Raw genomic sequence first — 20,179 nt, forward strand, 5'->3', positions numbered from 1 at the left:
ATGTGTGGTTGGTCCTCTTAATTTCTCCTATTTTCCCTCACCCATTCCAACCTATTCTCCCATGACTGCACTCAATGCTTTCAGATCTGACCCTGACTTTGCGATTAAGCCTGCTGATAAAGGTGGGACTGATGCTGTCTGGTGGACTGACCTCTAATTGAAGAGACTGAGAGCTAGCTCTTAGATACCTCCTCCTGATCCCCTTGGATCGTGACCCCACCATCGAACATCAGGCCATTCTATCCACCACGATCACAAACCTTATTTCATCTGGTGTTCACTTCCACTCCATCCCCTCCCCCCCCCCCCCCACAGCCTTGAAGTTGATAGTCTCCCCATCCTGCACAGCTCGTTGCTACCTCCCTCTTAAAATCCACAAACAGGACTGCCTGGCCAAGCCCATTGTTTCTGTCTGCTCCTGCCGCTCAGATCTCATTAGAAAAAAAAAACCCAGCTCTGAGGAAGGGTCACCGGAACAGACATATTAATTCTGATTTCTCTCCTGCTGAGCTTTTCCAACAATTTCTGTTTTCCAGAAATTCTTTTGGTTTTTATTTAGAGATATTGAGGCTCTGGTCAAGGAGAAGGAGGCATATGACAGGTATAGGCAGCTGGTATGAAGATTAGATTCCCTACAGTATGGAAGCAGGACCTTCGGTCCAACAAGTCCACACCGACCCTCTGAACAGTACCCACCCAGACCCATCCTCCTACCCTATATATTGACACACAATATGATCCTTTGCTATAAATTCTGTGTCCTATGATCCTGCCCCACTAGCTACCTGACGAAGGAGTAGTGCTCTGAAAGCTAGTGCTTCCAAATAAAGCTGTTGGACTATAACCTGGTGCTGTGTGATTTTTAACTTTATCTGAGGAAGGATGTTCTGGCTATGGAGGGAGTACAGTAAAGGTTTAACCAGACTGATTCCTGGATTGGAAGGAGAGTTACATGGAGGAGATTAAACTGGTTAGCCATATGTTCACTGGAATTTCGAAGAATGAGGAGGGGTCTTGTAGAAACCTGTGAAATTCTAATAGGACTGGACAGGATAAACGTAGGAAGATGTTCCCAATGACCTGGAAGTCCAGAATCAGGGATCCCAGTCTGAGGATACAGAGGGAGGCTACTTAGGACTGAGGTGGGGAGAAATTTCTTCACCAAGAGAGTGGTGAGCCTGTGGAATTCTCTGTCATGGAAAAGCATCAAGGTCAAAGCATTAAATATTTTCAGGAAGGATTTGGATATAGTTCTTAGGGTTAGAAGAATCAAAATGGGAATAGGCTATTGAGTTGGATGATCAGCCATGATCAAAATGAATGGCCATGCAGGCCCGAAGGCCTGAAAAGCCTACTTCTATTGCTATGTTTCAGTGAGCTAATTATTCTGCACTCTGCTCCTGTTTGCAGGGACCACACGCAGTCTGGAGAGCTGATGGACAGGTTACGAATCATCAAACGTAGACTGTCGATAACTCTACGCAGCAGACGGCCTCTTGATGACTCCCTCTCCCAGCTGGCTGAGCAGATCAGTTTGGAGGAGAATAACTCGAAGGACAATGGTGAGCAGTCAATCCCTTCCCCCCCCCCCCCCGACCCAGAGTGGGAATCCAGCTCTCCTCTCTGCTGACCCCCAGCTTCAATCAGGAACAGGTTGAAGGCTTACAGAAAACGAGGTTGAGATGGCCAAGCTGAGATTTTCAAGAAGGATTGGAAAAATAAACCAGGGAATTACAGACCTGGGAATCATATCCGTGTTTGGGAAACTATTGGAGAAAATTCTGTGGGACATAATTTATAGAGGCAAGATTTGGTCAGGGATAGCCAGCATGGCTTCGTCAGAGGGAGGGCCTCTGGAACAAACCTGGTGGAATTTTTCAGGGAGGTTACCAAAATGGGAGTAGAGTTAAGGTAATGCATGTGGATTTTAGCAAGGCTTTTGACAAGATCCCACTGAGGAACTGATAGAGAAGGTAAAGGTACATAGGACCCAGGGTAACTTAGCAAGTGGATCCAAATTAGCTTGGTGACAGGGGACACAGACAGTGGTGAGACAAGGCTATTTGTGTGGCTGGAGCCCAGCTTGCAATGGTGCACCATATTGATTGCAGTATTCTAAATGGTGGAGGTGAGAATGAGAATATGGGGGAGGACGATAAATAAGTTTGTGGATGACACTAAGATTAGCCTGGGTGGTTGACAGTGGAGGAAGTGTATAGGTTACAGTGGGATAGAAACAGATTGGTCAGACAGGTATTTAACCCTGATAAATGTGAGGTCATGCACTTGAGTGCAATCTGGTTACTGCGCTATAGGAAGGATATAATTGCAATGGAAGGGGTGCAGAGACATTCGCCAGGGTGTTGCCTGGGATGGAACAGGTCAGCAATGAAGAGAGGCTGGATTAGCTCAGGTTATTTTCTTTGGAGCAGAAATGACTGAGGGGGGGGGTACCTGACCGAGGGGTATAAGATTACAAGGGGCATGGACTGGGTGAAAAGAAAACAGCTGTTCTGCTTGGTTGAAGGGTCAGTAACAAGGGATCATCATTTTAATGTGAAAGGCAGGAGGTTGAAAGGGGATTTGAGGAAAAGACGTTTTGCCCAGAGGCTGCTGGGGGTCTGGAGTGCATTGACTGAGCGGGTGGTTGAGGCAGGAACCTCACAACCTTGAAAAAACCTACTTGGCTGAGCACTTGAATTGTCTTAACTTTCAAGGCTGTTGGTCTAGTGTGGGAACGTGGGACTAGGAGAGATTGAGAGATTTTAGTCAGTGTAGACTCGGTGGACTGAAGGGTCTCTTTCCTACTGTATGATTCTATCCACATTATACTGCATCTGCCATGCACTTGCCCGATGTAGTGATTGGAACAAGGACAGGTTGATCTTATTGACTATGAACTTCTCGATTGGGGACTGTTAACCTGGGCCAATCAGGGAGCCCTGGGATCACGAACCATGCTCGCAGCTTTTCAATCGTCATCCCTGAGCTTGCTGAATGAACTCTCTGCATGTCCAACCACTTTGAAATGGGCGTCCACAATGACCAAGAGCATTAAGCCCAAGAAAGGACCAGCATCGTTCGACGGGTAACTGAGTCCAGCTCTTCCCACGAGTCTGCAAGAGATGCTAGCAGTACATTTTATCCTTGCTGGTGATCTGGGGCACTGTGCCACCAACGCAGCCAATGTCAGCATCCAACCCTGACCACCAGACATAATTCCTTGTCAGCATCTTCCATTTGGAAACCCCTGGATGACCCTTGTGGAGTTCAGCCAGTTCCGGTGGCAAGCTTTTGCTCGGGACAGTCCCTCTTGCTCCCCATAGTGACATACTATCTGGCCTCGCTGGGTCGAGAACGGTTCAGTTCTGGTTATGATGGCCTTTTCGTTTCCCACATCACCACCAGCTGTTTTAGTTTCACCAGCATGGTTATTTTTGTCTCCATAAAAGTCGGATATTGTCAGTGGTGACCGGAAGTGTGTCCAGAAAGCTTAAAACCAGAATGGATTCTTCCAGGGAGGCACCACTGGTGGTGTATCTGTCACTGGGAAGCGGCTCAAAACATCTGCATTTACTGCTTGGCCTCCTGGACAGTGTTCCAACTTGTAGTAGCACACACTGAGAATAAGGGCCCACCTCCGAATTCAACCAGAAGCTGTAGTTGGCACAGCCTTGTCTTCTTTAAGCAGCCCTAGCAGGGCTTTGTGGTCTGTTGCTGTTACAAATTTGTGTCCGTAAAAGGTATTGGCGGACTTTCCTCACACCAAAGATGACTGCCAAACCTTCCTTCTCTCTCCGGCCGAATTGGTGCTCTGCATTAGCCAAAGTCTGGGAAGCCAGCGCTATCGGTGGGGGGGGGGGGGGGGTTCCTTTCTGTTGGGTCACTGGGAAGAGGGCATTGCAGGTCAGCACCAGATCTTGCTTGGGATAGTAGGGGCCACCACCTTAGATTACGAGAGCTGCTTTTGCACTTCTTGGCTACGTGACCATTTCCAAAGCTGATCCTTTTTCAATAGCAGGTGTCAGGTTGCTGCCAAGATGGAGGCCAAGTTATGAACCTTTCGTAATAACTCACAAACCCAAAGGAAGACATAAGCTCTGGTACAAATGTAGAAGCCTCACTTTATCTTCCAATGGGGGTAACGCGTTCTTGTCAACTCTGTCACCCGAGTATGTCACCCAGGGTCCCTGGATCACACGCGTTTCCTTTCTGAGGTATGTGCCCATCTGGGAGAAATGTTCAAGCACTATGTCTAAAGTCTCCGAGTGCTCTTAATGGTCTTCCTGGTTATTAGTAAGTCATCCAGATAAATATCAATCCGGGGTAGACCTTATAAAATGTTCTCCATTGTCTGCTGGAAAAGGGCACAGGCTGACAATACCCCAAAGGTTAGTCCTGTATATTGGTACAAACACTTCTTGGGATTACTGTGGTAGGCCTCTGGGAACCCTCATCTAGTCACAATTGCGGGGTATGTCCAGCTTTGTGAAGGATAGCTGCCCCCCAACCCCCCCCCCCCCCACACCCCGCCTCCCCCACAGCCAGTTTTGCACGTAAGTCCTCTATGCGAGGGATTGGGTATTCATCCAGCTGCGAGAAACAGTTTATCATTTGCTTAAAATCCCAAAACTAAGATGGACCTCGGCCAAATGGCTGAAATGGTCTTCAGGATCTGGGCTGAGCAGCTATTGAGGGAGTTGCCGGTACGCAGACTCAAGACGGCGGAAGAGTCCTATGAGTCCTACACCTGACTTGAGTAAGAGCACTTACAGGCCAGTATGTAGGAGAGTGCACACCCTGGAAAGTCCACGTACATGTGGAACAGTTAAAATTGCTTAGCATCCAACCCAACAAAAGAAGTGCCAATTGTGGTTTAAACAATCACCTGGTTCTCATGGAGGCCGGTGCCAATGCAGCTGTATCAATGTTTGCAGAACTAGCTTTTGACAAGATTCGCCCTGGACTGCAACCTTTTAAGTCTGCTCGACCCGTATGCCGGGGAATGATTACAGATTAAGTGTACGACTTCAGTTCCTATCTCCTGCGCAAAGCAGTTGATGCAGTTACCACTGATGGTCACAAGAGGCTGGAGCCCAAGCCTATTGGGGTGGAATTGGTTGGTATTGACTGGCTCAATACGTTTTGATTAGAAAACGGCTGCCTGAGTGAAGTCCTAATTAAATACCTGGACATTTTTCAGGAAGGCCGAGGGACTGGCTCTGAGCTGGCTGGTCAGAGCCCATCTACTGTGCACATGTAAATAAAGGGTAACTTGGTGACAATATACCAGCCTTTGTGCAGTTATTTCCCTCAGCCTGTCCAAATCACACTGCAACATCTCTGCAACCACCTCAAAGCTCAGCACCTCCCCCCGACTCAGGTTTCAAATATAGAGATCTTACATTTAGTTCCCTCATAGAACAGTACAGCACAGCCCAGGCTGTTCGGCCCACTATGTTGTGCCAAGCATTTGTCTTAATCTAAGATCAACCTAACCTAGACACCCCTCAAATTACTGTCATCCATGTGCTTGTTCAGTAGTTACTTAAATGCCCCTAATGTCTCTGACTCTACTACCACCACTGACAGTGCATTCCACGCACCCACCACTCTCTGCATAAAGAACCTACTTCTGACATCTCCCCTATACCTTCCTCATCGAAAGCATTAGTATACATTGTGAATGGTTGGGTTTGTATGGCACTTCACCAGTCATTGGCTGCCATTCCGAAAATGACCCACTTATTTCTACTCTTTGTTTCGTTTCTGCTGACCAGTTCTCTATCCATGTCAGTACATAATCCCCAATCCGAGAGGGTTTAATCTTACACATTCATCTCTTATGTGGGACTTTACTGAAAGCCTTCAGAAGATCCAAATAAACCACATCCAGTGGCTTCCCCTGATCAACTCTACAAGTTACACCTTTGAAGAATTTCAGTAGATTGGTCATGCATGATTTCCCATTTGTAAATCCACACTCATTCTGTCTAATCCTGCCACTGCCTTCTAATTGCTCTGCTATTAAATCTTTGATAATGGTGTTTAGCATTTTGCCTAATACCAACATGAAGCTGACCAGTCCGGAATTCCCAAATTTTTCTCAAGCTGTTTTTTTTAAATGAAAGGGTCACATTAGCTATCGTCCAAACCGTAGGAACTGTCTGTAGAATCTTGGAAGATAACCATCTACATTTTGAGTCTAAGTCATTCGTTTCTACCGTGAACAGCAACGCACTCAATACTGAACCCAGTGACTTCGTTGCAAACAGCTTTTCTATGGCAAACACATCTATCAAACGATGAGCTTTTATGGCCTGTCACGGAATCAATTTTGGATCCAACTTGTCACTTTCTCTTGGATCCCCATGAGTGTTCATTTTCTGAGCAGCTTGCTGTGTGGAGACCTCTCGAAGGCCTTGCTAAAGACCATGGAGACTACACTGACTGTTAGATCTTCATCAACATTTCTCATTCCTTTATTGCCCCTTCAGTAAGTTAAATCAAGTTAGTCTGACTCAGCCTTCCCTTAAATCAGTGCTGACTATTATAATTAATTTTTAAATTAAGATTAATCTTCTCTAGAGTATTTCCCCAACATTTTCCCACTGTCGAGGGTACAAAATTGTCTGGTTTTTTCCTCAGTGCTGCAGTCCCTCAGCACCAGGCCGATAGCCAGACGGATTGGAAAATGATGGTCATTACTCCGACCGTTCCGTCCCCTGTTCCTCTTCGCAGCCTGGGATACATTTCATCTGGGCCTGGTGGCTTATTCAAATCTCGAAAGAACGAAATCCCTTTACATTTCTATTCCATTTATTTATGTCAATATTTTCACAATCCTCCTGATGAAGCACGATATCTGTATTGTGTCCCTTTCTATTCATTCACTTATGGGGTTTGGGTGTCACTGACTGATCCAGTATTTGTTGTCTGTCCCCAGTTGGCCTCAAGAAGGTGGCAGTGAGCTACCTTCTTGAACCGCTGCAGTCCATGCGCTGTAGGGAGGGAATTCCAGGATTTTGACCCAGCGACAGTGAAGGAATGGCGATATATTTCCCAAGTCCGTCTGGCTAATGTGTGACTCCAGACCCGAACCATCACCATGGAAAAGGTGCTGGGAAAACTATCGGACTTTAAGACTGACAAGTCCCCCATATTGTGATGTTTTAGAAATGGCAACACAGCTAATGGATGCCTTGGTTTCAGTCTCCCAAAATATCTCAGGTTCTTGTAGGCGTCCAAAGGATTGGAAAATGGCAAGTGTAAACTTTATTCAAGAAGAGAGGAAAGCAGAAGGCTGGATGCTATCATTAGCCTAATGTCTGTGGTTGGGAAATTGCATGAATTGTGGAGTTTGTGACAGGATAATTTAAAAAATCATAAATGTGATCAGGCAGGTTCGGTATGGTTTTGTGAAAGGGAAATCATGTTTTACTAATGAATGTAACATTTTCGAAAGAAAAAGGGGGTCATGGAGACTGTCAAACCCTGTTGTATCCCCATGGCAATGCCCTGACCAATCAGAATCTCCTGCCGGGTCTGAGAATTAAGATTGACAGTTAACTGCTCTTGCTGCATCATCCTTGGCAATTATAGCACAACCATTCAGCACTCTCTTCTTATTTTGTTTAAAATGCTGTCTTTTTTTTTTCTCTTCAAGCCTTGTATTCTAGCTCTGACGAATGTAAGATGAAAAAATTCCAACTTCTTGTCTCCTTTTAGCAATGTTTAAGTTCATCAAGCGTTTATTGAACTAATCTGTTAGAATCTCTACTGGGGTAACATCCATGGTGAATTGAGGGGAATTGATAGACCGGCTTGGATTTCCAAAAGGTGTTTGAGAACATACCGTGTCAAAGCTTTCTGTTTAAGATAAGAGTAAGTGGTGTCGGAGATAATGCATCAGCGTGGATCAAGGATTGTTTAGCTATCAGGAAGCAGAGAGTGGGGAGAAATAGGTCTTTTTGGGATTGGCAAATTATAACCAATGGAACGCTGATCAGTGCCAGATCATCAACTGTTTATAGTCTAGGTCAGTGTGTTGGGGAAGACAGAACACATGGTATTCAGGTTTGTTGACGAGACCAAGAGATAGGAAAGGGCGTTGTCAAGATGAACCGGAGAATCTGTAATGAGATATAGTCAGGTTAAATGCAGGATGGAAGAGAATGCAGGGAGTTGCCATTTTGGCGGGAAGAATGGAATATCTGCTTAAATGAAGAGGAGTTACAAAACCTGAGGGATCTAGGTGTCCTGCCATCACAAATCACGTGAAGTCATGTGTTACTACAGAAAATAATGAGGAAGAATAATGGAATGTTGTTGATTGTGAGCGGGATGGAGGCACAGTGGTTAGCACGGCCAATTCACCTAACCTGCACATCTTTGGACTGTGGGAGGAAACCGGAGCACCCGGAGGAAACCCACGCAGACACGGGGAGAATGTGCAAACTCCACACAGTCAGTCGCCTGAGGCGGGCATTGAACCCGGGTCTCTGGTGCTGTGAGGCAGCAGTGCTAACCACTGTGCCACCGTGCCGCCCACGGTGTACAAAATTGTGAGGGGTAGAAATGGAGTAGACAGGAGGAAACCTGTTCCCCTTGGCAGCGTTCAAAAACCAGGGTCATGCATTTGAGCTAAGTGGCAGAAGGATTGCAAGGTATGTGAGGAAAAACTTTAGAATGCAAAGGGTGATGGGTGTCTGGAATTCACTGTCTGGGTTGGTGGTGGAGGCAGAGATCCTAAATTCTTTTAAACTGTCCCTGGATCTGCACCTAACGTGTTGTAGGGCTATGGGCTATGTGCAGAAAGATGTGATTACAAAGGGCGCCTTGAGTTGGTATGGACAAGATGGCCGAATGGTGCCCTTCTGTACTGTAACATGTCTATGCTTCTCTGAATGAGCATTTGAAAATAAGGGCATCCCTCAACCAGATCTAGTGTAGGTCAGCTAGCAGACGGGTGTTGGTTTAACGGGACTTGGGGTGTGAGGGGGCAGCAGCGTTTTGCGGGAAGGTATGTGAGTGACCAGGAAGGGAGGGTGGAGGAGATGTTGTCAGAAGTGAGAGTTTCAGCAGCAGAGCCAGGTTAAGAATGGCAAAGGAGGACTGTTGTGAAGGAGGGGGTAGGCAGTCTGAGCGATAGAGGGGATCGGAACACAAGAAACTGGGCAGCAATTTGACAGGCCTGTCGAACTTGCTCTGTCATTCAGTACTGTCATGGCTGACCTTGGGCTTTGACATCCCTGACTACTCCCTGGATTCCTCGATTCAACGAGGACCAAACCAGTGTCTATCTCATCCTTAAACTTGGTAAAGGATCCACAGGCCTTTGGGGTAGAGCGTTCCAAATATTCACAGCACTCTGAGTGAAGAATCTTCTCCTCACCTCAATGTGAATAGAATATCAGAGGATCAGCAATAAGGTGGGGGGAGGGAGGGGCCATCATTTTACATTGAAGGACCGGGAAGTTTAGAGGGGATTTGAGGAAAATCTTTTTAGCCAGATGGTATTGGGGGTCTGGAATGCCGTCCTGGCTGGGAGGCAAGAAATCTCACAACCTTTGAAAAGTACTTGAATGAGCACTGCAAGTATCATAACATTCAAGGCGGTGAGCCTAGTGTGGGAAAGTGGGACTCCTGTAATGTAATCTAATTTGGCGGTCCAGCCTCAATGGGCCAAAGAGCCTTTTTGTACTGTATGCAACTATGATCTCAGTCCAAAATGAATGGCCCCTTATCCTGCATTCTGAGTTCCCAGACGGGGGAATCAATCAGCCAGTCATGATCCTGTCAAGGTCCTTCGGAATCTGGCATGATTCAATTTGATCACCCCTCATTCTTCTGAAGCCCAGAAAATACAGGGTCAATTTCCTCAGCCTGGGACCAGAGAAGCAACCCCTCACTCCAGGGACCAATCCAGTCATTGTACCACCTCTAATGCAGAACAATTTTTCCTTGAGACCAGAAGTGCCTCATCAAAGCTCTGTACAATCAGAACAGCACCTCTTTACTCTCCTTACAATGAAGGCTAACACGCCACTTACCTTCCTGCTTGCTATATAGCAGAGAGGTTGTTTCACTGGACAGCTGTCCAGGGAAATACTCTGTGATCCTGGGATCAAAGCACAGCAGTCGGTGGAATTGAAATCCCGTGAAGAAACCTGAAATTGAAAATGAATAATTCAGGAATTGTGACCATGAAACTTACATAAATACATCCCATCTGGTTCACTAATGTGGGTAAATCCCCACAGGCGATCTGGATAGGTCAGAGTCAGCATGGATTTATGAAGGGGAAATCATGCTTGACTAATCTTCTGGAATTTTTTGAGGATGTAACTCTGAAGATGGACGAGGGAGATTCAGTAGATGTAGTGTACCTGGACTTTCAGAAAGCTTTTGATAAAGTCCCACATAGGAGGTTAGTGAGCAAACTTAGGGCGCATGGTATTGGGGGCAAAGTACTAACTTGGATTGAAAGTTGGTTGGCTGACAGGAAGAAGTTCCTGAAGAAGGGCTCATGCCTGAAACGGTCGATTCTCCTGCTCCTTGGAGGCTGCCTGACCTGCTGCGCTTTTCCAGCAACACATTTTCAGCTCTGGCTGACAGGAAACAAAGGGTGGTGATAAACGGCTCCATTTTGGAATGGCAGGCAGTGACCAGTGGGGTAGCGCAGGGATCAGTACTGGGACCGCAGCTTTTTACAATATATATTAATGATATAGAAGATGGTATTAGTAATAACATTAACAAATTTGCTGATGATACTAAGCTGGGTGTTAGGGTGAAATGTGAGGAGGTTGTTAGGAGATTACAGGGTGACCTGGACAGGTTAGGTGAGTGGTCAGATGCATGGCAGATGCAGTTTAATGTGGATAAATGTATGGTTATCCACTTTGGTGGCAAGAACAGGAAGGCAGATTACTACCTAAATGGAATCAATTTAGGTAAAGGGGCAGTACAGAGAGATCTGGGTGTTCTTGTACACCAGTCAATGAAGGTAAGCATGCAGGTACAGCAGGTAGTGAAGGCGACTAATAGCATGCTGGCCTTCATAACAAGAGGGATTGAGTATAGAAGCAAAGAGGTTCTTCTGCAGCTGTACAGGGCCCTGGTGAGACCACACCTGGAGTACTGTGTGCAGTTCTGGTCTCCAAATTTGAGGAAAGACATTCCGGCTATTGAGAGAGTGCAGCGTAGGTTCACGAGGTCAATTCCTGGAATGGTGGGACTACCTTACGCTGAAAGATTGGAATGACTGGGCTTGTATACCCTTGAGATTAGAAGACTGAGAGGGGATCTGATTGAGACGTATAAGATTATGAAAGGATTGGACACTCTGGAGGCAGGAAACATGTTTCCGCTGATGGGTGAGTCCTGAACCAGAGGACACAGCTTAAAAATATGGGGTAGACCATTGAGGACAGAGATGAGGAGAAACTTCTTCACCCAGAGAGTGGTGGCTGTGTGGAATGCTCTGCCCCAGAGGGCAGTGGAGGCCCAGTCTCTGGATTCATTTGAGAAAGAGTTGGATAGAGCTCTCAAGGATAGTGGAATCAAGGGTTATGGAGATAAGGCAGGAACAGGATGCTGATTAAGGATGATCAGCCATGATCATAATGAATGGTGGTGCAGGCTCGAAGGGCAGAATGGCCAACTCCTGCACCTATTGTCGATTGTCTATTATCTTTAGTTCGGCTAATTATTACGTGTTACGTCACTGGTAAACCCTCCTGCTTAATTTAAACCAGCAACACAGAAAAGATTTATCCCGTACAGTAATCTGTGAAAATTCAAGAAGCCAAGAACTATTTAAAGTAAAAATTAACAACTTTATTTTTCAAAGTACAACAGAGAGTAATTAACTAACAACTGTTTAAAACTCCTTCCTCTAACCTATCTCTTACTTTCCCTTCTATAATACTAGTCCAATAAAACCCCTGATTAAGATCTACCAAAGTTCAACTTTCCAAAACCAGCCAGATGTCGAATCTTCTCTTCCTCGGTCTTCTTTTCTTCCTTTTAAGGATTTCTGCTTCACAGGTCACTGATCAATAAAGGTACCTTTAAGAGAGCTACTGTCGAGGCAGTCTAAAGATGCTGGTAGCTTGGCAGTTCTCCTCCCAATTGTTCAATTTTTCCTGGTCTTATATCCCCACAGCAGCAGATTGTGTCATTGGCTTTTAAAATTGTCAATATACTAAATTCAAACGTGATTGGAGTTTGTTATTTTTCGGGGTATAAGTTAAACTGATTGGCCTAATTCGAATTTGTTTTGTCCTCTCCAGGTAACCAGATAATTGAGCTATTCAACCAAATGTTACATTATTTTTTGTTTAGAACACTTGGCGCTGTGTCAGGTAGTTCTGCCAGCTTTTAACTCTCTTAAAGGTACAGTACCCTTTCCACCTTCATAACATAAAAAACCTCACAATCAAATACTGAGACAATGATTTAAACTTTATTACATGTAGCAACCAAATAAGACCCCCTCAAGCCAGCAAGTTGAGCCTCACAACCCAATTTGCCTATTACCCGATTAATGGTAGAATCTGGCCAGGAAATTCCACCAACAGTGGTCTGTGTCTGGAGGTAAGACTATAAGTTACGGGAGCAGAAATTAGGCCATTCAGTCCATCGAACTGCTCCACTACTCAATCATGGCTGATAGGTTTTTCAACCCCATTCTCCCACTTTCACCCGCTTTGATCCCCTTGGCAATCAATAACTTATCTATCTCTGTCTTAAATATACTCAATGACCTGGCCTCCACAGCTTCCTGTGGCGACAAATTCCATAGATTTACCACTCTACGGCTGGAGAAGTTTCTCCTTATCTCTGTTCCAAAAGGTTTTCCATTACTCGAATGTTGTGCCTTCGCGTCCTCATCTCTCCTGCCAATGGAAACATCTTCCCAATGTCCATTCTGTCCAGGCTGTGCGGTATTCTGTAAGTTTCAGTCAGATTCCCCCCTCATCTATTGAATCATCAATAATGTCACACTATAAACCTGAAAGAGAGAAAATTGTATAAAAATGCCACACGACTAACTTGAATGGGAGAAAATTATATAAGAATCCAACACCAAAACAAATCAATACAGAACTTCAAAGAACAACACTGTATAAGGATCAAACACTGGACACTGATGAGATTTCTGAATACTTGGAAATGTATGGTAAAATAGAGCAAAGTCAGCATGCTTTCATCAAGGGGAGGTCATGCCTGACAAATCTGTTAGGATTCTTTGAGGAGGTAATGAGTAGGAGAGCCAATGCGTGTTGTCTACCTGGATTTCCAGAAGGTCTTTGGTAAGATGCTGCATAGTAGGCTGCTGAGTAAGATAAGAGCTCATGGTGTTAGAGGCAAGGTACTAGCATGGATAGAAGATTGGCTGCCTGGCAGGAAGCAGAGAGTGGGGATAAAAGGGTCCTTCACAGGGTGGAAGCTGGTGGTGTTCCACAAGGGTCAGTGCTGAGACCACAACTTTTCACTTTATACATTAATGAAGGGACTGGGGACATTCTGGCTAAGTTTGCAGATTATACAACAATAGGTTGTGGGGCAGGTAGTATTGAGGTGGCGGGGAGGCTGCAAAAAGATTCAGACAGGTTAGGAGAGTGGGCAAAGAAGTGGCAGATGGAGTTAAACATGAGAAAATGTGAGGTCATGTATTTTGGTAGGAAGAATAGAGGCAGGGACTATTTTCTCAATGTGGAGAAAATTCAGAAATCTGTAGTTCAAAGGGACTTGGGAATTCTCGTCCATGTTTCCCTGAAGGTAAACTTGCAGGTTGAGTCGGTAGTTCGGAAGGTAAATACACTAATGTTATTCATCTCGAGAGGACTAGAATATAAAGGCAGGGATGTACTTCTGAGGCTTTATAAGGCTCTGGTCAGACCACATGTAGAGTATTGCAAGCAATTTTGGGCATCATACCTCAGGAAGGATGTATTGGCCTTAGAGCGAGTCCAGTAGAGGTTCACAAAATGATCCAAGGAATGGAAGGCTTAACATATGAGGAATGTTTGAGGACTCTAATTCACTGCAAATCTGCAGCTTGCCTTCTTATCAGAAGTAGCTTCTTTGTTCCTTGTTACATTTGGTCTTAACTGTCTGATTGAAAAGATAGCTTTCCTGTCATTAACTCCTTCAATTCTTCTGCAGGGCAATCCTTATCCTTTGTGGCCATAAAGCATCCATTTTATTAAGCAGGTGTCAAAGCAGTTTTGTTCATGTAGCCACCACTCCTCCTTTTGTTCATGTAGCCACCACTCCTCCTTTTGTTCATGTAGCCACCACTCCTCCTTTTGTTCATGTAGCCACCACTCCTCCTTTTGTTCATGTAGCCACCACACCTCCTTTTGTTCATGTAGCCACCACTCCTCCTTTTGTTCATGTAGCCACCACTCCTCCTTTTGTTCATGTAGCCACCACTCCTCCTTTTGTTCATGTAGCCACCACACCTCCTTTTGTTCATGTAGCCACCACTCCTCCTTTTGTTCATGTAGCCACCACTCCTCCTTTTGTTCATGTAGCCACCACTCCTCCTTTTGTTCATGTAGCCACCACTCCTCCTTGTTCATGTAGCCACCACTCCTCCTTTTGTTCATGTAGCCACCACTCCTCCTTTTGTTCATGTAGCCACCACTCCTCCTTGTTCATGTAGCCACCACTCCTCCTTTTGTTCATGTAGCCACCACTCCTCCTTTTGTTCATGTAGCCACCACTCCTCCTTGTTCATGTAGCCACCACTCCTCCTTTTGTTCATGTAGCCACCACTCCTCCTTTTGTTCATGTAGCCACCACTCCTCCTTTTGTTCATGTAGCCACCACTCCTCCTTGTTCATGTAGCCACCACTCCTCCTTTTGTTCATGTAGCCACCACTCCTCCTTGTTCATGTAGCCACCACTCCTCCTTTTGTTCATGTAGCCACCACTCCTCCTTTTGTTCATGTAGCCACCACACCTCCTTTTGTTCATGTAGCCACCACTCCTCCTTTTGTTCATGTAGCCACCACTCCTCCTTTTGTTCATGTAGCCACCACTCCTCCTTTTGTTCATGTAGCCACCACTCCTCCTTGTTCATGTAGCCACCACTTCTCCTTGTTCATGTAGCCACCACTCCTCCTTGTCCATGTAGCCACCACTCCTCCTTTTGTTCATGTAGCCACCACTCCTCCTTGTTCATGTAGCCACCACTCCTCCTTGTTCATGTAGCCACCACTCCTCCTTGTCCATGTAGCCACCACTCCTCCTTGTCCATGTAGCCACCACTCCTCCTTTTGTTCATGTAGCCACCACTCCTCCTTTTGTTCATGTAGCCACCACTCCTCCTTGTTCATGTAGCCACCACTCCTCCTTGTCCATGTAGCCACCACTCCTCCTTTTGTTCATGTAGCCACCACTCCTCCTTGTCCATGTAGCCACCACTCCTTCTTTTGTTCATGTAGCCACCACTCCTCCTTGTTCATGTAGCCACCACTCCTCCTTGTCCATGTAGCCACCACTCCTCCTTGTTCATGTAGCCACCACTCCTCCTTTTGTTCATGTAGCCACCACTCCTCCTTGTTCATGTAGCCACCACTCCTCCTTGTTCATGTAGCCACCACTCCTCCTTGTTCATGTAGCCACCACTCCTCCTTGTTCATGTAGCCACCACTCCTCCTTTTGTTCATGTAGCCACCACTCCTCCTTGTTCATGTAGCCACCACTCCTCCTTGTTCATGTAGCCACCACTCCTCCTTGTTCATGTAGCCACCACTCCTCCTTGTCCATGTAGCCACCACTCCTCCTTTTGTTCATGTAGCCACCACTCCTCCTTGTTCATGTAGCCACCACTCCTCCTTGTCCATGTAGCCACCACTCCTCCTTTTGTTCATGTAGCCACCACTCCTCCTTTTGTTCATGTAGCCACCACTCCTCCTTGTTCATGTAGCCACCACTCCTCCTTGTTCATGTAGCCACCACTCCTCCTTTTGTTCATGTAGCCACCACTCCTCCTTTTGTTCATGTAGCCACCACTCCTCCTTTTGTTCATATAGCCACCACTCGTCCTTTTGTTCATGTCGCCACCACTCCTCCTTTTGTTCATGTAGCCACCACTCCTCCTTTTGTTCATGTAGCCACCACTCCTCCTTTTGTTCATATAGCCACCACTCCTCCTTGTTCATGTAGCCACCACTCCTCGTTTTGTTCATGTAGCCACCACTCCTCCTTGTTCATGTAGCCACCACTCCTCCTTTTGTTCATGTAGCCACCACTCCTCCTTGTTCATGTAGCCACCACTCCTCCTTTTGTTCATGTTGCCACCACTCGTCCTTTTGTTCATGTAGCCACCACTCCTCCTTTTGTTCATGTAGCCACCACTCCTCCTTGTTCATGCAGCCACCACTCCTCCTTGTTCATGTAGCCACCACTCCTCCTTTTGTTCATGTAGCCACCACTCCTCCTTTTGTTCATGTAGCCACCACTCCTCCTTTTGTTCATGTAGCCACCACTCCTCCTTTTGTTCATGTAGCCACCACTCCTCCTTGTTCATGTAGCCACCACTCCTCCTTTTGTTCATGTAGCCACCACTCCTCCTTGTTCATGTAGCCACCACTCCTCCATTTGTTCATGTAGCCACCACTCCTCCATTTGTTCATGTAGCCACCACTCCTCCATTTGTTCATGTAGCCACCACTCCTCCTTGTTCATGTAGCCACCACTCCTCCTTTTGTTCATGTAGCCACCACTCCTCCTTGTTCATGTAGCCACCACTCCTCCTTTTGTTCATGTAGCCACCACTCCTCCTCTTGTTCATGTAGCCACCACTCCTCCTTTTGTTCATGTAGCCACCACTCCTCCTTGTTCATGTAGCCACCACTCCTCCATTTGTTCATGTAGCCACCACTCCTCCATTTGTTCATGTAGCCACCACTCCTCCATTTGTTCATGTAGCCACCACTCCTCCTTGTTCATGTAGCCACCACACCTCCATTTGTTCATGTAGCCAACACTCCTCCTTGTTCATGTAGCCACCACTCCTCCTTTTGTTCATGTAGCCACCACTCCTCCTTTTGTTCATGTAGCCACCACTCCTCCTTGTTCATGTGGCCACCACTCCTCCTTTTGTTCATGTGGCCACCACTCCTCCTTTTGTTCATGTAGCCACCACTCCTCCTTTTGTTCACGTAGCCACCACTCCTCCTTGTTCATGTAGCCACCACTCCTCCTTTTGTTCATGTAGCCACCACTCCTCCTTTTGTTCATGTAGCCACCACTCCTCCATTTGTTCATGTAGCCACCACTCCTCCTTGTTCATGTAGCCACCACTCCTCCTTTTGTTCATGTAGCCACCACTCCTCCTTTTGTTCATGAAGCCACCACTCCTCCTTTTGTTCATGTAGCCACCACTCCTCCTTTTGTTCACGTAGCCACCACTCCTCCTTGTTCATGTAGCCACCACTCCTCCTTTTGTTCATGTAGCCACCACTCCTCCTTTTGTTCATGTAGCCACCACTCCTCCATTTGTTCATGTAGCCACCACTCCTCCTTGTTCATGTAGCCACCACTCCTCCTTTTGTTCATGTAGCCACCACTCCTCCTTTTGTTCATGAAGCCACCACTCCTCCTTTTGTTCATGTAGCCACCACTCCTCCTTTTGTTCATGTAGCCACCACTCCTCCTTTTGTTCATGTAGCCACCACTCCTCCTTTTGTTCATGTAGCCACCACTCCTCCTTTTGTTCAAGTAGCCACCACTCCTCCTTGTTCATGTAGCCACCACTCCTCCATTTGTTCATGTAGCCACCACTCCTCCATTTGTTCATGTAGCCACCACTCCTCCTTTTGTTCACGTAGCCACCACTCCTCCTTGTTCATGTAGCCACCACTCCTCCTTTTGTTCATGTAGCCACCACTCCTCCTTTTGTTCATGTAGCCACCACTCCTCCTTTTGTTCATGAAGCCACCACTCCTCCTTTTGTTCATGTAGCCACCACTCCTCCTTGTTCATGTAGCCACCACTCCTCCTTGTTCATGTAGCCACCACTCCTCCATTTGTTCATGTAGCCACCACTCCTCCTTGTTCATGTAGCCACCACTCCTCCTTTTGTTCATGAAGCCACCACTCCTCCTTTTGTTCATGTAGCCACCACTCCTCCTTTTGTTCATGAAGCCACCACTCCTCCTTTTGTTCATGTAGCCACCACTCCTCCTTATTCATGTAGCCACCACTCCTCCTTTTGTTCATGAAGCCACCACTCCTCCTTTTGTTCATGTAGCCACCACTCCTCCATTTGTTCATGTAGCCACCACTCCTCCTTGTTCATGTAGCCACCACTCCTCCTTTTGTTCATGAAGCCACCACTCCTCCTTTTGTTCATGTAGCCACCACTCCTCCTTTTGTTCATGTAGCCACCACTCCTCCTTTTGTTCATGTAGCCACCACTCCTCCTTTTGTTCATGTAGCCACCACTCCTCCTTTTGTTCATGTAGCCACCACTCCTCCTTTTGTTCATATAGCCACCACTCCTCCTTTTGTTCATGTAGCCACCACTCCTCCTTTTGTTCATATAGCCACCACTCCTCCTTGTTCATGTAGCCACCACTCCTCCTTGTTCATGTAGCCACCACTCCTCCTTTTGTTCATATAGCCACCACTCCTCCTTGTTCATGTAGCCACCACTCCTCCTTGTTCATGTAGCCACCACTCCTCCTTGTTCATGTAGCCACCACACCTCCTTTTGTTCATGTAGCCACCACTCCTCCTTTTGTTCATGAAGCCACCACTCCTCCTTTTGTTCATGTAGCCACCACTCCTCCTTTTGTTCATGAAGCCACCACTCCTCCTTTTGTTCATGTAGCCACCACTCCTCCTTGTTCATGTAGCCACCACTCCTCCTTGTTCATGTAGCCACCACTCCTCCATTTGTTCATGTAGCCACCACTCCTCCTTGTTCATGTAGCCACCACTCCTCCTTTTGTTCATGAAGCCACCACTCCTCCTTTTGTTCATGTAGCCACCACTCCTCCTTTTGTTCATGTAGCCACCACTCCTCCTTTTGTTCATGTAGCCACCACTCCTCCTTTTGTTCATGTAGCCACCACTCCTCCTTTTGTTCATATAGCCACCACTCCTCCTTTTGTTCATATAGCCACCACTCCTCCTTTTGTTCATGTAGCCACCACTCCTCCTTTTGTTCATATAGCCACCACTCCTCCTTGTTCATGTAGCCACCACTCCTCCTTGTTCATGTAGCCACCACTCCTCCTTGTTCATGTAGCCACCACTCCTCCTTTTGTTCATATTACCACCACTCCTCCTTGTTCATGTAGCCACCACTCCTCCTTGTTCATGTAGCCACCATTCCTCCTTTTGTTCATGTAGCCACCACTCCTCCTTGTTCATGTAGCCACCACTCCTCCTTGTTCATGTAGCCACCACTCCTCCTTGTTCATGTAGCCACCACTCCTCCTTTTGTTCATGTAGCCACCACTCCTCCTTGTTCATGTAGCCACCACTCCTCCTTGTTCATGTAGCCACCACTCCTCCTTGTTCATGTAGCCACCACTCCTCCTTTTGTTCATGTAGCCACCACTCCTCCTTTTGTTCATATAGCCACCACTCCTCCTTGTTCATGTAGCCACCACTCCTCCTTTTGTTCATGTAGCCACCACTCCTCCTTGTTCATGTAGCCACCACTCCTCCTTGTTCATGTAGCCACCACTCCTCCTTTTGTTCATATAGCCACCACTCCTCCTTGTTCATGTAGCCACCACTCCTCCTTGTTCATGTAGCCACCACTCCTCCTTGTTCATGTAGCCACCACTCCTCCGTTTGTTCATGTAGCCACCACTCCTCCTTGTTCATGTAGCCACCACTCCTCCGTTTGTTCATGTAGCCACCACTCCTCCTTTTGTTCATGTAGCCACCACTCCTCCTTGTTCATGTAGCCACCACTCCTCCATTTGTTCATGTAGCCACCACTCCTCCTTGTTCATGTAGCCACCACTCCTCCATTTGTTCATGTAGCCACCACTCCTCCTTGTTCATGTAGCCACCACTCCTCCGTTTGTTCATGTAGCCACCACTCCTCCTTGTTCATGTAGCCACCACTCCTCCGTTTGTTCATGTAGCCACCACTCCTCCTTTTGTTCATGTAGCCACCACTCCTCCTTGTTCATGT

The 20,179-nt window shown here is 46.5% G+C and overlaps 1 protein-coding gene across 1 annotated transcript in view; it reads left to right on the top strand.

Moving 5' to 3' along the window:
• LOC122546986 (cyclin-dependent kinase 17-like) overlaps window positions 1-20,179 on the top strand; it is a 571,330-nt gene that overhangs the window by 135,212 nt on the left and 415,939 nt on the right. Inside the window, exon 2 of the mRNA XM_087994552.1 lies at window positions 1,411-1,562. Coding sequence (XP_087850678.1) covers window positions 1,436-1,562 — 127 coding nt within the window. The 5' untranslated portion in view covers window positions 1,411-1,435. The remainder of the gene's footprint in view (window positions 1-1,410; window positions 1,563-20,179) is intronic.

Source organism: Chiloscyllium plagiosum, unplaced genomic scaffold, assembly GCF_037043375.1.
Source record: "Chiloscyllium plagiosum isolate Xiang-an unplaced genomic scaffold, Cpla_swu_hap1 HiC_scaffold_14, whole genome shotgun sequence".
NCBI classification, from domain to species: Eukaryota; Metazoa; Chordata; class Chondrichthyes; order Orectolobiformes; family Hemiscylliidae; genus Chiloscyllium; species Chiloscyllium plagiosum.